The sequence below is a fragment of the Ptychodera flava genome, chromosome 15 (genome assembly GCF_041260155.1).
Source record: "Ptychodera flava strain L36383 chromosome 15, AS_Pfla_20210202, whole genome shotgun sequence".
Lineage (NCBI taxonomy): Eukaryota > Metazoa > Hemichordata > Enteropneusta > Ptychoderidae > Ptychodera > Ptychodera flava.
Window position 1 is genome coordinate 18,807,417 of NC_091942.1, and position 25,308 is coordinate 18,832,724.

Genomic DNA, 25,308 nt, shown 5'->3' on the forward strand with positions numbered 1-25,308 from the left:
CTAACGGTATCCTATGTTACCAGATCACATTGTTATTGCGTGTCCGTCCGTACACAGATTTTGTTCCAGTCGTAACTTAAAAACGGTTGATCAAAATGACATGCTATTTTGTACATTGCATGATCATACGGTGGTCTAGGTCTGTTTTGATTTTGGTAGGTATAAGCTCTACAGTGCACTTTCTCGGGCTTTTTGTTTTTTCGAAAACGAAAATTTATCGAAGTTAACACAGAGATGGCGGCCATTTTAAATTTCAAATATAGGTAAATTTTAGGGAATTTATTTCTCTCGCACCAAACTGCATGGTGACCCCTTACGTATATTCTCGAATCGTAAGAGAATGGTTGCTTTTATTGAGGAAAGTTCGAGCAAAAGTTTTTAAAGCCCCCACTCAATTATTCATGGACAAAGTGACAAGCATTCTCATTCAGCCCATTTCTTTCCCTTTCAAAAACACCGTCATACAACTTTATTCCTCATAAATCTATATAAAACATACACAAAGATATTTATAGATGTGACATCAGCCCCACACCTTGCCTCTGAAATACAAAGTGGTATTAAATCTAGAGCAGCGAAATCTGTTTAGATAAGATAAAAATATGACATAAAACTCTAGCAACGATAAGTAAAACATTGACTCACAGTCATTTCCTTATTACATGTAAGTACAAGATAAATTACACAGTGAGATTATCAGTCCCCAACAAATTATCAATCCAAATATAAATAAATAAAATTTACAGTAAATTAAAAAATAAGACAATTGAATGCTTTTTAATGTAGTTGCATCAAGGTGAGAGAAAGCTATATTACCGCCTACTTTTTTTGTAACGTCCTCGTTTTGGTTTTGATAAAAACTGACGCTTAATTAAGTACTGACTTTACCCTTTCCATGACCTCGACCAGTCTTTAAAAATCAATATTTTACTCTTCATCCATTATCAAAAAAGAAGTTTAAACTGTGTTAAATTATGACATATTTTATGACGTCAACTGACTTTGTAATATATTCGATCCCGTCATCCTCCAGTTACGAATGCTGTGTGTGCCCGTAAATGTGATGATTCAGCACCACCAGAAACACAGAGTTTACTTACTGAAAACTCTCGATAAGGTGTTCGATTGCTTAAAGGATTGTTTATTGTTATAGGTGATGAATTTGGTTTTCACTATTTTTTGGTGTTATTGAAAAAGCCGTTTATTTAAAAAGTCTGCAACGCCCACTTTTTGAATGGGTACGGAATAATTTGATGATAGGCATAAGGCATTAAAACGTGTTAATATTGCTCCGGTTTCCGAGTATGTTGGTCAAGATGTCACCATTGAACTTGTCAAATACAAAACTATGATTGTCATGACTTTTCTGCTTGTGCCACACGGTTGTGTCCCGTCCGTGGAGCAAACTCCCTATACTCATGAGTGTGCATTTCAACTGCACGCGTGGGCGCGCATCTCTACGGCCAGTTAAAAAGAGGAAACTCCGACGCCAGGGATATTCGTTCCACAAAGTGTGATGATCACGAAAGAAGTTCAACACAGCTCCATTTGTGATTTCCTTTTTAAAGCAACTCAAAAGGCCACGTCACGTCAAGTCAGACGGTCAATCGACAGTGAAATACTCAGAAAGGTGCTAGGTGGCAAGTTCGACGGAAATCTCAGTTCATTTTCAGACCAGACACCTGCAGTTTCACAGGAGCGTCGTGCTTGACGTGGTCTTCCGTCTGATATCAAGGTGCTGAATCACTGATAGGTTTCGTTCACACCTCTGTTACCACTGACGAAGGCGGGAAGCTCGATTATACCAAATCTTGGCCAGACCCTGACGACTCCGGTAGAAACAACGTCAAGTATAAATGTTCACAACATGTAGGTACGACTCAAACATGTTGTACTGGAACAGATCAGATAGGCCTACAAAGTTTAGTTTATAGTACTGTGCACCAAAACTGTTATCAAAACAAGGTAACGTCGCCGTAGATGACAAAGTTTGCGATAACCATATCAGATTATTCAACATTTGTGGTAATAGTGGCCTACACAATCTCTTTATATTTGGCGGGGTAAAATCTGATGATAAAAACTGATGTTAAAACTACGCCTTGACTTTGAAGGAATGGCGAATTAAAAGTAAAACCATTCACATATCCCATATATGATCTTCTTGTGACATTTTAGTTCACGACTTTCTATTCGCAGCGAAGACCATGGAATCGATGATTGACTGATGCACTCACAGCCTCCAGAGACAAAGGCGTAGATCAATAAGTGTAGTGGAAAAGGTTCCTAGATCTTTTGAATTATTTAAACTATGACGTAATTACTCCCCGAACACACCATCTCAGTCCAAAACAGTCAAGAGTATTTCCTGATAGGGGTGTTATAACGCCATAGCGTCAATCCGTAGCTAGTAGTTTGTCGCCATACGGCGAAGGGACTGTATTGTAACGATGGAATGTATTGAGGAAAACTTCAAAACTTCAACTGGAACACTGCTACTGATGAAGTTCTGATCTTTTTTTATTTTTCAGTGCATACATACATACATACATACATACATACATACATACATACATACATATAAAAGCTTACATACATACATACATACATACACACATACATACATACATACATACATACATACATACATACATACATACATACATACATACATACATACATACATACATATATACATACATACATACATACATACATACATACATACATACATACATACATACATACATACATACATACATACATACATACATACATACATACATACATACATAAACATAACAGCAGAGATTGTTCCATATAATGCTGTTGTCATAAAACAGTAAAATCTCCTGTGACGCGATAGAGCACACGCTCACATCACGATGCCCGCCCTGCCGATGCAGTGTGTGGGGTGATCCGATACACAGAACCAGAAGTAGAAAGCAAATGACGATCGGTTGGCTTCCTGAGAGTGGAAACTTCGGATAACTGATGATTGAAAATAAATCTCTACTGCACTTGTGTGAAACCATTCCTTACACCCATCATCTAGCTATATGAGTAGCTGGTTTGATTCCTTGTCAGAGGGCGTTGTCGGGTGCGATTCCCCATGATCGGGAACAATGTCGCCGCTGACCACCGATATCATCCCCGTTGACGTCGTCACGGGGCTGTGTTGATCTCCATCCTTCCCTTCTGTTTCTCCTGAAAAATTATCCAAGATATCTACGTCATTCAGCGATATTATAGATGTGGTTAATTATGGAATATTTCACCAAATACAGCCAAAGCACAAACTTCCGGACACACCATTTACATCGGTACACAACTATACTCATTGCAGTGTATGTCTGATGGTATGTTAATCAAAGAAAATATAAACAGGTGTAATTATTAACAGTATGTTTACTCTATTAAATTCTGAAAATTCATTTATGCGCGATTTCGAAAAATGTAGTCCCTACTTTATTAATACAATCCTAAAACAAGAAAATGAGTCAGTTAGGTTTGGCTCGACTGACGTAAAAGCTATTTTGCTGCCTCCTTGTTACCATGACAATTAAATTTGTATTAATCTTTGTACTACAATACTACACTGATTTAAAATATGATAATAAAATGAAATAATAATGATGAATGAAAATGACAAAAAATGAAATAATAATGATGAATGAAAATGACATGGGAAGTGTTCAGATACTAAATTTTTTTTTCGTTCGAAACGTTCCAGTGACAAATGTATAAAGTCGGTCTTACAATCTGTTTGGGGCCGCTGATTAAAATTACATTTCCCTCGCACAGAAATCTTACTTCGCTTTGTGTTTTTTTTTACACAACGTAACTTCAGCGGACCAACACATAAGTTACTGACACACCTATCTATAGATATATAAAAAATGAAACAACTCACCGTCGCTATCATTTATCTCTTCTCGTGAATATTTGTGCTCCAAGCTTTTCCTTCTGCATCTCTTGTAAATGACGAGAATGACGTAAGCGAACGTCACCTGTTTCGCAAAGAAAATGCTACAGTTTAAATTCGAATTTATTATACCACAGTCTCCTTCTAGTCCGTCGACTGTCTAGCCCGCCCTGTTGACTTTTTGGGCTCTTTTTTACGGACATAAAAGGCTATGTCGCCGTTTTCCTCACACCAAATGGCTTTAATCGGCCCTCTTCCCGACAAAACGTGTCATATATCTTACGCACATCTCTCTCTCTCTCTCTCTCTCTCTCTCTCTCTCTCTCTCTAATATGCAAACATTTAACTCTTGAGGTTCCTCACCATAAGAAATTGTCCGGTAGCACAAGTGAGCGGCACGACCGACATCAGGTCTCTGTCAGGTTGGTCGTACATCAACTGTATCAGCGCCGTCGCCAGGGCGGAGTTTTGTATCCCTGTCTCCATGGAGATCGTCTTTACTTTCGGCGCTTCTCTCTTGAAGACGAGCGCGGCTACAGCACCGAGCGCGAAACCAGCGACTGGTAGTAGGAAAGAACAGGCTAGTATGACAAGATCCCACTGATATACCAGGTATATGTTGCTGTACACGCCCGTTGACAGAGCTAGCAATATAAGAAGGATCCCCATTGGTCGTATCAGCTTTATCCCTTTCTTGGCCACTGTCGGCTTGAAGTGTCGCAGGGCCATGCCGATACCGACGGGTATGCAAAGCAAGGCGAGAGAGACGATTATTGTGATGTAGGGAACGGGGAAACGTTTGCCCCCGGATGTCCAGTAGTGAGAGTAGATGAACAGATTGAGGGGCATCATTCCTGAAAAAATGGAAAGAGAAAGAAAAAAGTCGAAATCCAGACAACCCAGAGAATGAACGTTCGGTATGTTATGTATCTTGTATTATCTTGTGGTATCACGCCAAGTTGCTCCGTGGTCGTGGAACGTGACGACGATGCAGACGGGAGCAGCGTGGAAGGATTTGACCGCTTTGGATATTTTGAGCAAAACGAACAGAGGACTCCGCCGTGCCATTAGGGATGTGCACAGACTTGTTACAGGAAAATATAAATTAAACCCATTAATTGTACGATACAAACTATTTACAACATACAGTATACAGTTTGCAATACGTGTTATACCTGTCCACTGCATGGACAACGACGGCTAGGCCGCAGACGATTTGTCAGATGCCGTTTACGAAGTGGTTTAGAATCTTCTAGATGCAGCAGAGCGGAAATAAAACTCCTTTCATATGATATATTGCATTGTCTTGGTTGCATACCGCATATATATGCATAATAATACTAATTTGTCACCGTTACAATTGATTCAATACAACCATTTCTTTATCATAATCCTTTGAAGACGAAATATCTTTATGCCTGTGTGGGAAGAAAAAGACCAAGAGATTGACGAAATTAAGCTGAATTTATCGTATACTGAGAAATACTTGGATGGAATGCAGATTTTGTATTTTCTGTATTAGCATAATAGTGAGCTGGGTCATCGTCTGATACCTACCTAAGGCAAGAAGTGTGCTGCAGAAAGTCATCGTGATGCTCAGGGTCAGATCACCGTCCAATAGGAAGGAGAATATATTGCTGAGGCCTCCACCTGGACAACAGCCAATCAGAAGCAGACCAAAAGCCGATTCCGGTGGAAGTGAAAACGCCACCGATATGGTGAAAGCGAACTGAAAATGATGAAGAGCGGGACAGTTTGTTGACAGGATTTACAAACACTCGTTTCAAAAATCGTACACTCATGCCCGAGTATTGCTAGGTCAATGGTGTCCATATTCATGCCAGTGTCTGTGTCCGTGTGAGTCAACGTCAGGATGTGTGTCAATGTCTGTACCCGTGTCTACATATGTCAGGATGTGTCTGTTTGCGTGGTGTCGGGTCTTCACACTGCATGTTTTCGCGTTTGTGGTCCTCGCCTGAGGAAGGCAAGGCCGACGAAGACGAAGGACACACACAAAGAATGAAACAAGCCAATCCCTACATCATGTGTTTCATCATATTGTGTATTAAAGGACGTGTCTGTTCTGGTGCTTTTATAGTCGTCTGCGCATGCGGGGAAGAATGATATATTCATTATTAAAGTAACCCTGACGGTCTATTAACATACAGCTGGCATCCACTTCTGAAGTGATTGTGTCCCCGCCAACAGTGACATCGGTCATGGTTACTTGCGATGTCGGAAGCGATCTATGTTGTAATAATCGCCGCCGTAGATGTTTTGTGACAAACATTAAAGTGAAAGAGTATACAGTATTTTAATTTACCAAATGGTTACATGCCTGAAAAAGATACACACTATATTTTTTCCGTAATTTTGGCTCGGCTAACACCACAACTACACTAAAGGGCAAGGTTCACAGCGGATTAATTTCGTTCATGATGGAATCCGTCGGGAAAAAATCATATAAATAGATAAGCACAATATTGGCCTATCTAAGTAGACTGCAAATGTGTATTCCAAAATGCAGCGGACACCAATTATGAGATAACGTTTAGAAGATATTGCCAACCTGTTCCAGTGCACAGGAACAGCCGCGTTGTCTCTGGGCCAGTCGCTAGTCGTGCCACTACACTGAATTAGAATGAAGAAAATCCACTAACCTAATATCGTCTTTTAAAGGGAGGGTGTCGTCGGAACTCTGATTGATGAAAGTTAAAACATGTTTGTTAACATGGAATATACTGAGTAAATTTAAATGTTGTAGCTATTTTGACGTGACGATGCATCTAGATATCATGCATGAAATACATTTTGTAAACGAGAAAGTCACACATGCGCAGTTCCGACGACACGTCCTTTAAAAGCGGGAGCAGGTTAAAAGTCGACAGGTAACATCAGTTAACCCTTTGAGTGTCAAAGTCAGTCTTGTCACCTTTATAAAAGGTAACCTCTTCATTTTTTCCAGATTTTTCCAAAATTTTGATCATAAATAGTAGCCGTTGAAAAGTGAGGTCCTTGTGATTTAACATTGTAAAAAAATTACAAGAAAATTTCATAGAAATTCGTAAACTTTCCCACTAAAATTTTGGTGGCGAAATTCATAGCTCTCAAAGGGTTCAATATAACTTCAAGACGGGACGATCCCCTTCGAACTGCTGCATGGGTAATTTTATGATACAACTGACGTCATCAAGACTGAGAATGATGAGTCAGACATGAAGGGTAATGAAGCAACGGTAATGAAGCAGCCTTAGATTTGTGCATTCACTTGCCAATCCAGATATGTTTCCACTCAGCGTGGACTGTGCAGAAATACTAGTCAAACCGAGTTTCGGGAAATGATTAAAAGTCGAGTAAACTTTCAAGGGAAACAGCGTTTCACGTGCTTGCGTAAAGTATTACAGTTTCTAAAGTCCTATTACTCAGTAATTTATTTGCGCAACACAGCTTCAATGTCTAGTATTGTTGTCGTCGGAAATAAATGGCAATGCGGCACAAAATTATGGTAATATTTTGGAGGAAGAAAAATAAATTGCTTCATCGATTTGTTCCGCTTTCTAATAGATCCGAAATGAATATGATGCAGTAAAAGTATGATCTGTCCATCATGAATCGCTAAAAGCGGTTTCTGTGACAAAGATCAGACACTTAGCCTCGAGGTAGGTTTAATATTACTTTCGCAAAATCCCCTTTATAATTCTGCCTTGACATAGTATCTCCCAGTCCATGGAAACACGAGTTCACCAAATGCCATTTGAAATCTAAGAGTTGATGAGTGTGAAGTGGGATGCAATCATTTGGCTAGACCATTTGCCAACTTTTCCTACAGCCTGTATTAAAAATCCCAGTGATTTTTATTAGTAAGATAAAGCAAACAAATTCCGTCATGTCGCAAACGAGGTGTAGATGTCCATAGGCGTGTACGGATTGGTCAATAATCTTTACGTGTCTCTGTTCCTGTTTCGCTTTTTAATATACTGACATAGTCTACCAAGTATATTTTAACATATTTGCAATCTTGTTTTGAAAGCAAATTGAGGGGGAAGTGCATATAATTACAATGACGGTGTAAGTCACTAATTCTTGGCGGATCTTCAAAACACATCTCAAGATCTCACATTTTGGCGGGTTAAAACCGCGAACCACACTTACCAGGGGCATTCCGATAAACTGACAGCAGGCTCCGATTGAGACGCTGGCGGGTCGCACCAACAGTGACTTGATGACGGACCACTGTAGCTTGCAACCCATCGTACAGGTATTCAGCACCAATACCAGCACAATCGCATACGGAAAGATCTGGTCGACAATTCTGGAATTTGAGGAGAAAATACGATAAAATTTTAATGGAGATCGGCTGCAACTTTAGGAAATATTTTCACAATGTTTTTCTGCTAAACATCTTTATTTTCTAAGAGTCTTTCTTCTGTGTTAAAATATGATCGGATACAAAATATTAGTCTAAACTATGTAATGCTATAATGTGATTTATATACAGGCTGTATTGGCAAGTTGAATAATGCACAATACGAGATGATTTTTGGAGCAGAACCAGCATGACTAGGAACTGCATTACGTTACAGCTATTGGATCTTTAATTGGAAATTAGAACAGGCGGCATTGCAAGGCTGCTGGGGTGTCTGCAGTGTCGCGTGCCATCTGTGTGTGAGAGATGTCAATGTCCGCTGTTTCAATCGCCAGGGAACAGAAAACCAGTCAATGCGTATTTGATCTTTGTGATGACGTCACAGTTTACACCAGACTTCGGCGTTTGCACGTAGATACGTAATCTTGCATAACGTGTAATATGGAGGCGATCGCCGAGGCAATGAAACGAATTTGCTCTTTTTACTATAACCCTTTGAGCGCCAAACTCCTAATACCAACTTTTTTTTCAGATCTAAACATTTTTTTCAGTTTCCCCAAAAAATTTTGATCAAAAACTGTAGACAGTGAAATGTTTGATATAATGTGCATGAAATTTTGAATATGCCTGAAATTTTGATAGGAAAAATACGCATCACTCAAAAGATCAAATAAACACAGTATCAACACGCAATGGCACGTCCTGACTGGAATCGGGACCCGGCATGTGATGAAAATCGTCAGTGGAAAAACATCCGTCAAACTACATGCGTCGGCGTAATATGTGTAAGCCGATATCGCCATATATGGAAACATTGCGTCATTTAATGCAAGCTGCTCATTTCATAAGATGGCGACGTCAAAGGGTAACTATAGTTGATATCAATCTCTCCCCCTGGTATATTGTATGTCCAATAACGAAGCGTGAAATGCTGTCCGTTTAGTCAGTTTTCTCATATTCTACACTGCACTGGAATGATGTGATACCAGCTGGTGATGTGAACATGGCTGCTAGTGTTAAATCTGGTGGCAGAGAAACTGATCTCTCAGAGGAAGACGATGGTCAATTGGGAATTAGAAAAAAATGAATATTAATCACCATTGCAGCTGAACGAAACATTGCAAGGTCGTTGACTGCATGATACAGTTTCAATTCCAGTCGAGAGATGCTTGCAATAGTTTTTTATAAACTGGCGTTGCAAATTGAGTAATGTTGTCTGACAGTGTATATGCATGTATGTATGTATATTTTATATTATATATATATATATATATATATATATATATATATATATATATATATATATATATATATATATATATATATATACGATTTTTAGTAATATTTTGTTCTGTGTGTATGTTATGTACGTATGTATGCATATATACATAAATATACATTTTATATGTATACATACATACATATATAGATATATATCAAGGTATACAGATGTCCTCGTGGGAAATTACAGTGCTCGATCTGAAGCAGAGCTTATAAATAAAACAAAAAAATTACTTCAAGTAGAAAGTAATGATATCTGTTACTTAAGTTTAATGCATCCTGCAAGCATCAGTGTTTCTCCTGCTGTCTGATGATTGCAGGATGCATGAAACTTAAGTATACAGATATCATTACTTTCTACTTGAAGTAATTTTTGTTATAATATATATATATATATATATATATATATATATATATACAATATATGATAAAACTTGATATATATATATATATATATATATATATATATATATATATATATATATATATATATATCACCAAGGAAACGATAAACTTTGATATTCAACTGTGGTGGTCAAGGTCAGACTGTGCAGGATACAGTGTCGAGTGTGTGTTCCCAACAATCAAAACTCGTTATTGGTGAGCTTATATTTATGCAATAGTACTCGACAGTCGTGATGGATAACACAACATGCCTTTACTTGCTTATACTTGTACTTGAGTGCAGACAAAGCCCTTTTATACGGGAGGTTGTATAGTCATGGGCCATCGCCAAGGCACGGCCCCTCCACAAAAGGACCGTGGCCAAGGTCACGCTAAACTTTTCCATTAACTGCATGTGGTGGTCAAGGTGAGACTTTGCAAGACTCAGTGTCGAGCCGTGTGTTCGCAACAATGAAAAGCTAGTCACGAGTGGCCTCTCCATGACAACGGTCCGCTCGGGCTATTGATACGCCTAAATTCTTCTCATGTCTAAGCTTATGGTTTACAGAGCCCACGCTGTCCGGTTGCTACGCATAGGTGCGGGTCGGCTGCTACCCTGTAGCTATTTTCAAAGAGGCCAATATCGTTATCAGTTTTGTACTGTACTTGTTGGGCTCTATTTATAGGGGTGGAGGAATTAACTTTTTTCAAAGGACATCCTGAACTTTCTACATTCATTATAGTATGTTGAAAGTCGAGTTATGGTTTAATAGGATGAAAATTGCCTTGAATTAATAATTTCACAGTTTTTCGTGTCCCCGAAATGGATAGTACAGACGGACCGAACAGAATTACTATGCACCAAAATCTTGATCGTGAAAGTTCGTGAATTCTCGAGGGTCTATGGTATATCTAAGTACATGTATGCATGTTCCCTATAACATGCCTCCGGGAAATGGTGTAGGTCAGACTCAGACAGGCCTTTTTGCACACTGTGACCGAACAGGTTAAACAGAAATACGCATTCTGATCCTGAAAATGTATGGACAAGTTAAGGATCGACTGCATGATTACAGCGAAGGTAAACTGCAGGGAAAAATAGTTTCTTTTCACAAACAGACATTTGCATGTATTTACGGCTATAGACTGAAGTTCAGTGCACAAAGACAGCCTGTGGCATTACTCACTGCGTACAATGGTAACTATGTAAGTGTAGGCCTATATAGCAAAGGTTCGCACAGTCACTGCCCAAGGGAACCGTTTCAGTTGGCATTCAAGGGTTTCCCACTTATCATAACTGGCGTCGCAATCGACTTCCATGGATGTGACAAACCGGGAAGTGAAGACAGATTTTTTGAATCGCGTAAGCCACTGGCTGGCACATTTCTTTCAGTAATCAATCATGGCAAATTTCTTTTATATAATATTCGGAATATCTCAACCCCCTGACTTTGGTCAAATGATTCTGCGTGTGCATAGACTAATTACAGTCCCGTCCACATTGACATGAACAGGTATGTAATACAGATCTGCCACCACCCTAGCTGACCTAGTTATGGAATCTCGATGTCACCATAGACCCTGGATTCTATGATATCACGTAGAGCCCTGTCACAAAAATATTAAAATCACGACTGATGGTGAGCAAGCTTGAAGCCCGACAGTGTCAAGGTTATTTTTTTAGTAACGCTGAAAGTAAAATGGCCGGCGAAAGACATCAAACCCGTGCTTATTAAATATTTATAGACACTTTATCTGTGGTCCTGATCTGGCCACAGTTTCACGCCATGCATGAATTTAACGGTAAGCTTAACTGAATATTTTTATTTGCGTTCCCTATAGAAACCGGAAATGTCAACTGTTTATTTATAAACGCGGTGATAGGTTTTCAAGCACGCAAACCTACATATACAATATTATACTGGTATCCAAATTAACACTCAACTTCGACAGAATAAATACCTTATCGGACGCAGCACCCAGACTTGGAACTCTGGAAATCGGGGCGTATCATTTTTGGGCAGTTCGCTGCCGTCGGTTCTCGTGAGGTGGAATTTCAACGAAGCTTTTCCCAGTCGAATTCCATGAACCCGGAAAGTCGAATTGCCGGTAATGTCGCTCGTGTTGCTCGCATTGGTGAACACTGGCTGCTGGCGGTTGACAAATACTACCGGATTGAGAACTCTGAACACCTTGTCGTCGCTGGCGACAACAGTCAGCAGCATGTCGTCGGCGAGCGCCGAGTGGTTGACGAGGACATCCCGGTCCTGGCCCTCCACCAGTGACTTGATGTTCGGCGGAATAAAATCGAAAGTAGCCAGCGTTTCATTTTCTGCTGTTGTCATACGGCTGACGCTGAAAATTAGTAAAAATAACAGGTCAAATGCAGTTATCCGCGTTGCCCGCAACATATCCCGTGGCATAATTCCTGGGTCGTCGACGACAAATTGACTACAGCCGATATAGTCGAGTGTGCATACGTTCTTTGGCCTTTCTGTTCATGAGTCCAACGTCCTCGTTCATCCGTGACCATAAAAAGCATACAATAGACCGGCAAGCGGTAGTGTGACTCAAAGGTTCCGCGTACAGCAGCGATACAGAGGGTCCTTTGCCGCCATAAAACCTGGCCAGTATTCAGCCACAGCCAGCATGTAGCGCATAGCCTGAAGCCCTTCACCACTAAACAATACAATACTGTTGTTTCGATTCTAGACGAGTCCATTTTATTATAGGGAAAGCAGAGTGTTCATACCCCGCGAGACTCAATTTGCAATGCACACAACAAAGGAAAGTGAGCGTGTAGTCCAAGTTGTCTTCATTTAGATATGAAACCGTTTTATTCTAGGGAGACCCCGTGATCAAATTCTATTACTGTAAATAATATTCGTAATATTAGTAAAGCAAGTAACGGTTTTCTCCCAGAATTCCGCATTTGCTCCTCCAGCAACCACACTCATTTTCAGCAGCTTTCAACACGCAATATTTTATATTGAGGGGGAGCATCCCATATCTCAAGATTAATTAGTCTCTCTTTCACATTGCGGAAACTACTAGTGTATGAGTTTATAGAAATTTCAAAATGAATGTGTTTATTCTTTGAGAAGTCGTTTTCGTTCTAACGAGATGCTGACAAAAGTAACTGGAAAGAAAAGAATTAACTTAAACTATTTCTGGTGAACAAAGGTACAGTATTATATGGTTCAGGTTTTTTAGGAACCTTGTTTGGTTCATTAATTATTAAAGTTTTTTTTTCTTTTCCAACCATCGGGAGAAACAAACATAGACAATTGCGTATTTATGCCCACTTATGATGACGAATTTCTTTCACAACGGACTTGTACTGATGAGAAAACTCACGACCATGTCAGTCGAAAGAAACGATTCCAAATTGGCAAAACCTTGTTGTCGCCGTGAGTACAGCACGTCATTGGAATGTTCACGCCCAATAGCCCTTTCCCTGCTTTCCTTATCAAAGCCATGCAGTACTTGGCCACAGCGGTGACCTTCATATTTCTAAGGATATTGTAACAGTCAATGGGAATTTAAAAAGTCAAAAATGCCAGGAAATTATGACAGTGCTTTTGGTTTCATCATACAGGCTGCTGAAATGTCTGTCCCCAGGGGTAGGGAAGGGGGTAGGGGTGTCTTTGTCTCAGCACAGGTTTCTTCTTGCTATTCTATATTTTATTTTATTGCGTTTGACTATGACATGAATTGCCAATAAAAGATTTATACTATCAACCTTTGGTGTCTTGGTCTCATCTTGGCACTGGTTCTGTTAAGATTTCTTTTTCTCCTTCACTGTTTCATGTATTTGTCCTTCGACACTCTTACGCGAAGTTTTATCACTGTGAATCTGTGTAGCGTTTTATTATCTGATGCGTTTGATTGCCCAATGCGCCAAAGCAAGCAAGGGTAAGGTTATAAAATCCGTTGACGCTGTCACCAGATTATCACCGGATTAATTATGACAAAGCACTTACTACGTCACGTCCAGTCTTCAGCTTACAGCCCCTACTGCATATAACTGTAATTTTCGATGTACTAAATTCTTATCATTTATTTCGGATTGTAAAATACGGTTTCTCTTTCTACTCCCAGATCCCCAAACCACATCGAAGTGCTTGGAGATCATATTGTCAGTACAGTATGTATGTGTGCATGTATCAAATGGTAAGCTTATTGTGTTATTGATCACGACTGAAGTTCAGTCGGGACCCGAGTCCTCTTGTCAATAATTATAACAGCATAAACATTGTACAAAATGTGATGTGTCGACAAGACTAATAATTCGTATCTAAATTCGTATCTACACCGGAAGGAGAGGAAGAAGAATATAGAAATAACGGGCGACGCGCTGACCATTAACGTTTATTTGTGGGCAAGGGCGAGAGGAGAGGAAAGCCGAAAATTAACGGGCCAGGCTTGCCGAGCCCGTTAATTTGGCTTTCCTCGAGCCCGCGTCCACAAATAAACGTTAATGGTCAGAGCGGAGTCTGTTATTTCCATCATATTATCAAGCGAACCCAGAAAACCGTCAAAATTTTCGAAAATTTTGAGGAGGCGAACGACAACTGGGCCCAAGAAACTGAGCAATACGCGACACACTGTCACGCGTGCTGTAAAAAATTGGCAAATCCGGGGATGTTTTCAGAAAAAAGTATCTCAACTTGACCTACAAGTGCTCTTTTTTATTTTGTGATTGATTATGATTTACGTTTCAGCTGTAAAAGTTACGATACTTTGAGTTGTTAATCTTATTATTCATATTCACGGGCATGTAAACAAACCATTACTGTGTATTTGTGGTCAGTCACGTGGTTCAGCCTCAACAATCAAAATGCCACAGGCAGGGCATGGTAATAGTCGCGCCAGCGGCTTACTGACTACGCATGCGCTTATTCATAATATACTATGCGAGTACCGGAAGTGTCCTTCTTTCATGGGCGCCGCCATGTTTTTTTTTTTTGAGTACTCGTAAATAAACAAATACGAAACAAATTACTATGATATACATGCCTTTTATAAAACATACCTCTTTTATTAGCCAGTAAATGTTATTATACACCTTGTCGCTGATACAAAGTATCGTTGATATAGATAAACGGAGAAAACTGTCGTGCATATGAACGGGGGCATACGCAAAGAATGCTGGGATTGAATTATAGAAGAGCGCCCCCTGTGTCAATAATTAGATTCAAAAATTGCAAGGTTTTAGACGGAACGCTATAGTTTTCAGCTTGCAAGTGGAAGGTGGGCAGTGCGGTTACCATTGCAATGATAATTATTGCATAATACGTCCCTTGTTTAACGCAATAGGCTGTTATCATTGTAAAAATTGCCAATTTTTGTCCAAAATTTTTACACGCTACAGAAAATCTATACCTGCCCTGCTGCAGGGTTTGACGTCGTGTAAGTACGTGAACTGCTTTCATCAGAGGGAAACTGGGCATAGTTGTCATATAAACGTTTATGAAGTAACAATTACAGTTTTCATGAATCAATACAAATAACATTGCCAATCTTAACCCCTGGCGCGACACCAAGGGCTGAGCCCTATATAATATTATAATTATATTTGTTGTTTAGCGACAATAATGGAACTATCATCAAAAGTTACTCCAATTGACCCTTTATTACTCCGGAAGCTGGAAATTTTGATGTATTTCCTAGTCTTTTTGTTTCGTCTGTGAAGTACAGTAATCTGGTCAGGCTGCTCTAAAAATCGTGTTGACATGCATGCAATGACATGCAATATATCCTTTATGGGTTTTGATAATGCCATATGCCAGTCGCGGGGTCTGATAATGATATATAAGGGGTTCATTTGCAAGGTGGCATTTGTCATAGTTAAAAAGCTATAACTACATAAAAACATTTCAAGTTCGTCCTATATATTCTGTCATTTTTGTTAACACACTTCGATGCTTTCGCCATGTATCAACGGAAACCGTGTTGACCGATAGACATTTTAACAACGGGGCAATGGCTTTAATGTTCGACATTTTTTAAAAATTTTGTTCTTGAAAGTTTTTGTTTTTATTCATCACCACAAGTGATTTAAGATGCAAATTATTAGCCTTGCCAACAAAGTGCATCGAGTACATGCATTATGCAATGTTGTTGTTGACCTCTGAATTCTAGTCCGGACTAGAATCCAGTGGTCAACAATAACGCGGGACATAGAGGCGCACAGAGGTGGAACGGTTTTCTGACTAGTGCATGACATGCAATAAACGCAATCACAAAACCACAGCCCGGTCTGCATACGGGGATAATGCATGCAAATGGATATATCACACATTGATGAAGTGACTTGGAAGGTAACAGCCTGCAGCCCGATGTCGACTCGAAGACCAATATTGAATATTCAGTATATGCACAATTAGAATGGTGCCAAATATAGCCCCTGTTTAGCTCCAAGGTACATGTGCAAAGGTTGAGTGTGACGAATTCGCGGTGGTGCCGATAAGATAAAACGCCGTCCTGACAGTATTTTTATGGTCTGATCGTGACGTCATCTTATTCGTGAATAATTAATATCCATAGAATTAGCGTCCAGTATAGGCTTAGGCCAGTCTCAGCCTGAAGGCCATGTCTGTGGCATTTCAAGCACAGCAGATACAATGCGCACAGTCATGTGATCTGCCGGAGGAAGCAGAACAGTGAATGATATATTATGGCAAGCCAAGTGTTGCAAAATTCAAAAAATACATTTGTGTGTTCTAAGTTCTCATGTTTGTGTTCTAAAAATTAATGTTTATGTTCATAAAAACCATGTTTATGTTCTTAAAATGTATGTTTATATTCTAAATTGTATGTTATGTTCATAAAAACCATGTTTATGTTCTTAAATGTATGTTTATATTCTTAAATTGTATGTTTATGTTCATAAAAACCATGTTTATGTTCTTAAAATGTATGTTTATATTCTTAAATTGTATGTTTATGTTCATAAAAACCATGTTTATGTTCTTAAAATGTATGTTTATATTCTTAAATTGTATGTTCATGTTCATAAAAACCATGTTTATGTTCTTAAAATGTATGTTTATATTCTTAAATTGCATGTTTATGTTCATAAAACCCATGTTTATGTTCTTAAAATGTATGTTTTATTCTAAATTGTATGTTCATGTTCATCAAAACCATGTTTATGTTCTTAAAATGTATGTTTATATTCTAAATTGTATGTTCATGTTCATAAAACCATGATTATGTTCTTAAAATGTATGTTTATATTCTTAAATTGTATGTTCATGTTCATAAAAAACCATGTTCATGTTCTTAAAATGTATGTTTATATTCTTAAATTGATGTTTATGTTCATAAAACCATGTTTATGTTCTTAAAATGTATGTTTATATTCTTAAATTGCATGTTTATGTTCATAAAAACCATGTTCATGTTCTTAAAATGTATGTTTATATTCTTAAATTGTATGTTTATGTTCATAAAAACCATGTTTATGTTCTTAAAATGTATGTTTATATTCTTAAATTGTATGTTTATGTTCATAAAAACCATGTTTATGTTCTTAAAATGTATGTTTATATTCTTAAATTGTATGTTCATGTTCATAAAAACCATGATTATGTTCTTAAAATGTGTGTTTATATTCTTAAATTGTATGTTCATGTTCATAAAAACCATGTTCATGTTCTATAAAATGTATGTTTATTTCTTAAATTGTACGTTTATGTTCATAAAAACCATGTTTATGTTCTTAAATTGTATGTTCATGTTCATAAAAACCATGTTTATGTTCTTAAAATGTATGTTTATATTCTTAAATTGTATGTTTATGTTCATAAAAATCATGTTTATGTTCTTAAAATGTATATTCTGTTCATAAAACCATGTTTATGTTCTTAAATTGTGTATGTTTATTCTTAAATTGCATGTTTATATTCTTAAATTGTATGTTTATGTTCATAAAAATCATGCTCTTATTCAACCTTTCATGCTTATGTTCATGAAGGTCATTTGTTTGTTCATTGAACAAATTTTATGTTCATTAAAACACTGCTTATGTCCATGTTTAAAAGCAAAGCTTAGCACATCATGGATCTCGGACAAGTAGAGCGTGCTCGAAAACGGAGATCGATCACAAGTTTGTACTAAATATCGGCTGTTCTCGGCAGAGAAACTGCACGCTCTCATTCGGAGGCGCAACCAGCGGTTTAACGTTATAATGTCTAGGCACTTTCGAAGTCCGAAGTCAAAGACTCAGGGCTGTGGGAGGCACTCTGATCCGATGTACCGTAGAGATGGGTCTGTCACTAGTGAGGGGAGGACCGCACAACAAAATACCTTAATACGATAACGTAAAAGATCGACCAAATACCTTCATCTGCCCGATGCAGATAGCCTATCAAAGATACGTTTTCCATTTGACAACTCGCAGGTCATATTTCACTGCATCTAAAAGTCGCGGGTCGCTCATTTTGAAACTCTCAGGACGCAGGTCACATGTGTAACCTCCATAGAGATGTCAATGTAACCTCCATAAAGTAATAATCTCCATAAATGTAATATCAACCATAATTGTAATAAAGTGCACCCACAAATGTAATATCACCCATAAATGTAACAAAAATCAACCATAAATGTAATAAAAACATCAACCACAATTGTAATAAATGGTAACCGTAAATGTAATAAAAAATCACCCATAAATGTAATACTTGTCAACCATAAATGTAATAAATATATTCGTAGTTGTAGCTGCTTCTGTCACGTTACTAGGTCTTCTTGTTGTTTTTCCTATGAAAATTCGATGACAGTCATTCTATTTTAGATTTTCGTCATGAAATGCGATAAAATTGTTCCATATTTTGTTTAAATTATTACTTATATTAGAACCGCTGAATGATATGAAAATGCTTTTAAGTTTCCATCGAATTACCTACAATACAATGAAATCTGACATTGTAAAAAAATAGGGTACCAAATAGGTATTTTCCTTAAGTCCCCCTCTAGTACCCAAAAGAATTTTCAACCCCCCTCCCGAATTCCTCCAGCCCACCCAACCAATATTTGTGAATGCAGCCTAAATGCCACAGCAATACGAGTACAGCCTGTGTTGATGAGTTGAATACATGGCATTTCAACACGATTTTGGATGTTGCACCAGAAAGTGTATCGTACCATAGACAGTAAAACAAGATTGAGAGCTGCAGAATTTCCTTTGAACTAACTAGTCTGGAATAAATTACGTTGGATTTGCATACCCATTGATAAACAAATCCAATTACCATCCAACTCTCGCACAATCTCGCAAAACATGCTTGTGTCCTAAATACAACTTTTTCGTAGTAAAGAAGAGTGGCTCTGATATACTGTTTCTTCAGTATTAATTGATATTATATAAAATACATGCATTTCGGTACACTTTGGAGCTAACACGCAAAGATGAAACTCGCGTCAGTCATTCCACGGAGAATTTTTTACCCGCCATGACTTAGACAAAGTGGAAATTTCTTAACATGGACAGAATTTTAACGCTAGTGCAGTTAATTTGCTCCGAGCTGAGACATGCTAATTTTTGTACTATACATAGTGTGTCGGATATTGCAGATTGCTGCAAACTGATCGACTTTTCGTATCCGTGGACTTCAGATAGAGTCCTGAGTTTATTGTGGATGCTACGGACTGAGATAGATTGGTAATTTCTTAGCCTGGACGGAGTTTTAACGTTAGTGCAGTTTGCTCCGAGCTGAGACATTTTAACCGTTTGATCATATACACAGCGTATTGGATCTACAAACTATTGACTTTCGTACGTCCATGGACTTTAGAGTCCTGGGCTCATTGGAGGATGCAACGGACTGAGATAGATTGGTAATTTCTTAACATGGAAGAGGTACTATATATAGCGTGTCAGATATTGCAGATCGCTGCAAAGTGATAGACTTTTTGTATCCGTTGACTTAAGATAAAGTACCGAGTTTATTTGAGGATGCTACGGACTGATATATTGGTAATTTCTTAGCCTGGACGGAGTTTTAAAGGCCCGATAGCTGTATCTTTTTCGCATTATTTTTGTGATTTTACTTCCAAACTAAAACAAGTTAATGGGAATGTATTCATTGAGGGGTGTTTATACCGGTATAATAAACTGTCCACTGGGACTACATGTGCAATTTTGAGCAAGATAAATAATAAATGTTTGCCCAAACATAAAATGGCGCCCTCATGCAAATAAAGCAAAAACACAGTACGCAGTGCATATATGCATTGGAATCTTCACAGAAACAACAGAGTAGTCCAAATATAATGCATAGTGCTGAATGTTCTCTACCGGGACACAATATGCTATGTTTTCGTTGTAATATTATCAATTTTTAAAAATGGCGGGAAATCAAAATAACGGTTAAAATTTAAATTTGCTTGTGCAATTTTTCAGTGGTTAAAGACTATATCCTTTAAATTTGTAGAAGAGAAAAAAGAAAGCCTTTTTCAAGTCCACAAATTTCAAGAGTTACAGCTACAGGGACTTCAACGTCAGTGCAGATTGTTCGGAGCTGAGACATTTTAATAATTTTTGTAATATATGCACAGCTTGTCGGATAATTGCAGCAAAATATATAGCCCTTGGCATATTGAAGAATGCTAGGAACTGAGATGAATTTGTCGTTTCTTAACAAGAGAGTTTTAACGTTATAGTGCAGGTTTCTCTGTGATGAGACATTTAATAATTGTGTTATATACATTGCGAGTCAGATAGTACAGATTGCTGCAAACTATTTTCGTGCCACAACTACTTTATGTAAACACGCTACGGTAATCTTCTCAACTCATGGAGATTATTGTTCTAGTATCAACTTTTTCATGTCATAATTCTACGAACAGCATTGTAAAGTTGGTATATATTTGCGTCACAAGGTATGTTGTACCAATGGAGAGAATGAAATGAAAGCCATGCAGGAGTTTCGGTTAATCCTCGAATACTTCCTTGACAAGTTCACAAAACAAAATAGGTATTAACTAGTACGCGAATTGCGAAAAGGACCTCTGTTCGCAAATACTGTTAACTTTTAGGAATCTCGTGATGTTTTCGTTGTAAATATTTGCTAAATTTTGACCCGCTCATCAAAATTGAAAATTAACCTTGTGAACTTCATAGGCCGACCTATAATAAAATATTAAGACTTAAGGGTATGAAATCGATCCCAGGGCCTAGGGGTGGCACATGTAAAACAGTGTGTATCTTGCGTCAGAGGCGGAATAAATCTATTTATCCAGGAAATCTTAATCCCGACTGCTATGTTTGTACGCACATAGAGCCAGTCGACGTTAGGGACACAAAAAAACAACACGAGGAACAAACAGGCAGTGGTTTTGAACAAAATCAATGTACCCGGTACTTCACCGATGTCTGTAACTCAGTACATGAAAATATTCGTAGCTTGACGCACTTTGAACATAGCTCGTAACAAGGGACAGTGGAAAGCCCACAGAACTACGTGTACAACTATAACAGCCACTCATGTAGTTGGCGCTCAGTGAAGATTTTTCCGATCAACAACTTTGACGGATGATGGACTGACCTTTTCTACCGCAATTGTTATCTCCCTCGATTCAGCACAAAATTTTTGTATGGACTGTTGATGGGGTGTTTACAGTTGTTACGTATATACGTAGTGGTAAATCCTAGTCGTATTTACGACTGCTGCGTAAACAGTCACTGAATAAATTTTGCACGCATTTACGAGCACTGGATATTTTACAGTTTTTAATCGAAAACCGTCCGTATACGCGTATGACGGTGACAAAAACAACACAAAGAATCTGGCGTACATTGTTACTGCATTACTTTGACCAAAAATCACCCAAATGCCGAACGGTGATCATACAGAACTCTGCTGCAGGTTTCTGGACTAAACGACCCAAACCGACCGGGTCCCAGTCAACTGTGCCGGGCTCGACGTCTACTCTATCAGCGTCAACTCAAACTTTCACTCCAGAAAACTTTACCCCACAAACTGGGAATATACTAAATTTACCTTGAAAAAATTTCAAACTGTGTATCGTATTGAAAAAATCTTACCGGGGCCACGGAGCAAATTAAAAAAACCAACAAACCCCAACAGAAACAGTGGAATGATCATTAGTGTGCAAGGTCGCTGTATTATATGTCAGGGTGAAAAAATCTAGCTTTGAAATTTCTGGACGGTACAAACGGCGGGGCAGAATTAGACAAGATTACGACCAATGTGTTACCGCCGATGGTACATAACGTACTGTTGATAGCAGGCAGTTCGGTGTCCAGTGAGAACACGATTTCGAATATATCACGGCTGTTGATTTGAGCTGCCTCCAATCGAAAATTTTTAACACAAAGACATGATATCAATAATTGTGGGAGATTATAAGTACCCGCTGTCTTCTCGCCAAATAGCTGCGATCAAGATCATATGATAGAAGCAATTGACCGCCGAACACCTGCTTGCTGTTCTTATACACAACGTGTAAAAACTTATTATTCCTGCTGAGAAATACGACAGCAAATATTGCAATGTGAATTTCTTACTATCTTCCTCGCAATGGGTTTTGCATCTGTGTTTATTTTATCACGGTCACTGGACCATTTCTGACGATTTTTACTAACAAAGAATCAGTTCACACTCATCGTGGGAACACATTGCAAAGACGTTCACAAAATTTTCATCACATTCATCACATTACCGTAATCCCCGTTTCAAAGACGTAGGAAATGTATAATGATTTGTTTATCTTGAAAAATCCCGAACTGAAGCCTCTAAATACAAAATGATTTTTCTTCTGAACAACTTCCCGACAACTTTACAATCACACTCTGATCATCACATGACGGTTGTAACCGTACATGTGCTGCTGCCAATGGAGAATCAAAAGACTTCAAATCAACAGTCAAAACGTACGGAAAAAATATCAATATCCAAGCAATGTAAAACAGAGTACTTTTGATAAGGTCAATTTATTGTACATGTATATTATAAAAAATCTCCAGACCACTCGGAACAGCGTAAGATTATGATCTCACTCATTCGAATACTACACTCGTACGGTAGGGTAAAAATATGGGAACTCAGATCGTATATAATAATACTGCTTCCGTCAAACGAGTCCGCTTAGCTAAAGACGGCAAAAATGGTGAAAAAGACGGTAAAATGACCATAATTATTATTGCTTATCTCTGTAAATTTTGCCAACTATTCGTTAGTAGTTGTCGAATTTCTTGAGTTTGTCCGAAAACTATTTCAGTGAATGACGTAAGTTTCAAGACACCCGAGTGCGAACGCAATATCGATATTGGGATAGCAAAATCAGTCACAGACAATCGAGGAAGAACATAAGAGTCTATTTAGCTGCAATATTGTAGCCCTTGTTGGTGGTATTGGGCTTTCTGTCGTGCGGCTCGCGCCTTGCCCAACCAGGCTGGTTGGGGCAGGCGCGAGCCGCACGACAGAAGCCCCAATCCCACCAACCAAGGGCTACAATTATTGCAGCTAGAGTCTATTAATCTGCGATTTAATTCATCCTAGGTTACCATGAATGTAAAAAAGGTAATGTTGTGCCCTGGTTGGAAAGAAAAATTGATTAAGTTTTCAAAAAAAACGTCAGCTAATACTCGAACAATTAGTAAAAAAGCTAGCTCAGAAAAACGTACAGAGAAGAAAGACATCACCGATCACGGCGATCTTCAGACCTTTTATCATGTTTCAGTCTGAACGGTCACATTGATGCTATAATCTATGGCAAGTGTCTCTTTTTGGTCAAATCGACAGAGATGAACCAATCACGATCCGACAGGAAATAATGAGCTCATGGGCACCTGTATACATGTAATCGTGGCATGAACGTATACAATGCCCGTCCACTGCATGAGCAATTGACCGTGCATCGCGAGCAAACAACGGTTTTGGACGTCACGAGAGCATTTTTTTCGCAGTCTGTGAGCGGTTGAGTGGTTTGGGTAGGCTGCATACATGTAGATCGGAATCGAGTTGATTTCGGCCGAAAACAGTTAGAAAGTAGTTTTTCGTGCTCCGTCCAAACTGGATCCGCATGTTGCCGGTTTTGTCCATGGTAATCAGCAGAGCTGTGGTGGGAGGCCGTATAACGCCGGGAATACACGTCATCGTACGCAGGGCTAGGCCACAACATACTTCCAAAAGCGATCTATCGTAAAATATCGTACTGCAGGTCAACACACACATCACCCATTCATAGGCCTACAGGTACACATATCAACGAACAAAAGGGAGAGGCAATCTGCTTGAAACCATGAAGTAGTCCGTTTGTGTCTGAATTCATTGAGGCGCTGTGTTCAGTAACCGTTTGGTCAAGTTTTTTCGTTCAGTAGTAAGAATCGTTTATTCATTGTTGACATCGTAATCGATCCGATGTACACAACAATGTTTGATCGTTTGCACCTTTCCGCGTCCCCTCGTGATTGGCAGCTGTTTGAATGCTTTCATCTATTGTTTGTTGGACGCTTCGAACACAGCATCGAAGCAGTTTTGGCATAAAAAATCAACTTAAAATGGAAAAAATGAGAGAATTTCGCCAACAGGGTGATGCCACAAGTATTCACAAAACGTAATATGTTGGAACAGTGCTTTAATTTACACCATGGTTGTTGAAAGATCCAGATTTTCGGGAGCATTCGTTGACGTTGTTACCATGTGCCACTCATGTTGGATTATGAATCCCAGGGAGATAGGGGGTATTTATAGGCTCCCCCTGCCTTTAGCTTACAAGCAGCGGAAAATATGTGTTTGCAACACTTAATCCTCTAATATGGCCTTCAACTGGCGTTCCTTTCCTGTCACTGTTAGTCTTTTTCGTTTCATGAAAGCTTTTGAAACCACCAAATTATAATAATAATAATAATAATAATAATAATAATACAGGAAATCACTACGGAAGAATTTCCACTCTGCCTTTTGACTACAGCTTTTAAAGTATCACTTGTGAGCAAATGCATTCTAAATATTGTTACAATGAGTTCACTGATAAGGTATTTGGTTGAGGGAAAATAAATGAATTTCTTTCAGGGGAAAATTTTCTATTTATTTAGGGACAAAAGCGGTTTTGTTTGTCCATTCGGATCAGGAGGTCAAACTGGGGTTTTCCTCATCTTCCTAAAAGGTAAAGCTCGGCCAAATCCCCACTCTAACCTGCTCCGCCACAGGACGGGGATAATGTCCGAGCTCGGAGATGGTTTGCAATATACTTTAATGAGGGATGGGGGATGGGATGTGGGGGATGTGGTGTTTGGGGGGAGGGTGTAATGTGAGGACCAGGTGTGGGGTAGCTCTGCATGGCAGGGCTGTGTGCTACATGTGGTGGGAGGCCGTATAAC

General features: G+C 38.7%; 1 protein-coding gene across 1 annotated transcript; it reads right to left on the bottom strand.

The window, feature by feature from the left end:
- Positions 1-489: 489 nt before the first annotated feature.
- On the bottom strand, positions 490-12,644 carry LOC139151428 (ileal sodium/bile acid cotransporter-like). The gene is made up of 6 exons (XM_070724226.1): positions 11,919-12,644; positions 8,078-8,237; positions 5,483-5,654; positions 4,289-4,779; positions 3,914-4,010; positions 490-3,207 (listed from the first exon to the last, which is right to left on the bottom strand). The coding sequence occupies exons 1-6, from the start codon at positions 12,377-12,379 to the stop codon at positions 3,056-3,058; spliced, it is 1,533 nt and encodes a 510-aa protein (XP_070580327.1). The 5' UTR covers positions 12,380-12,644; the 3' UTR covers positions 490-3,055.
- Between the last annotated feature and the right edge of the window lie 12,664 nt (positions 12,645-25,308).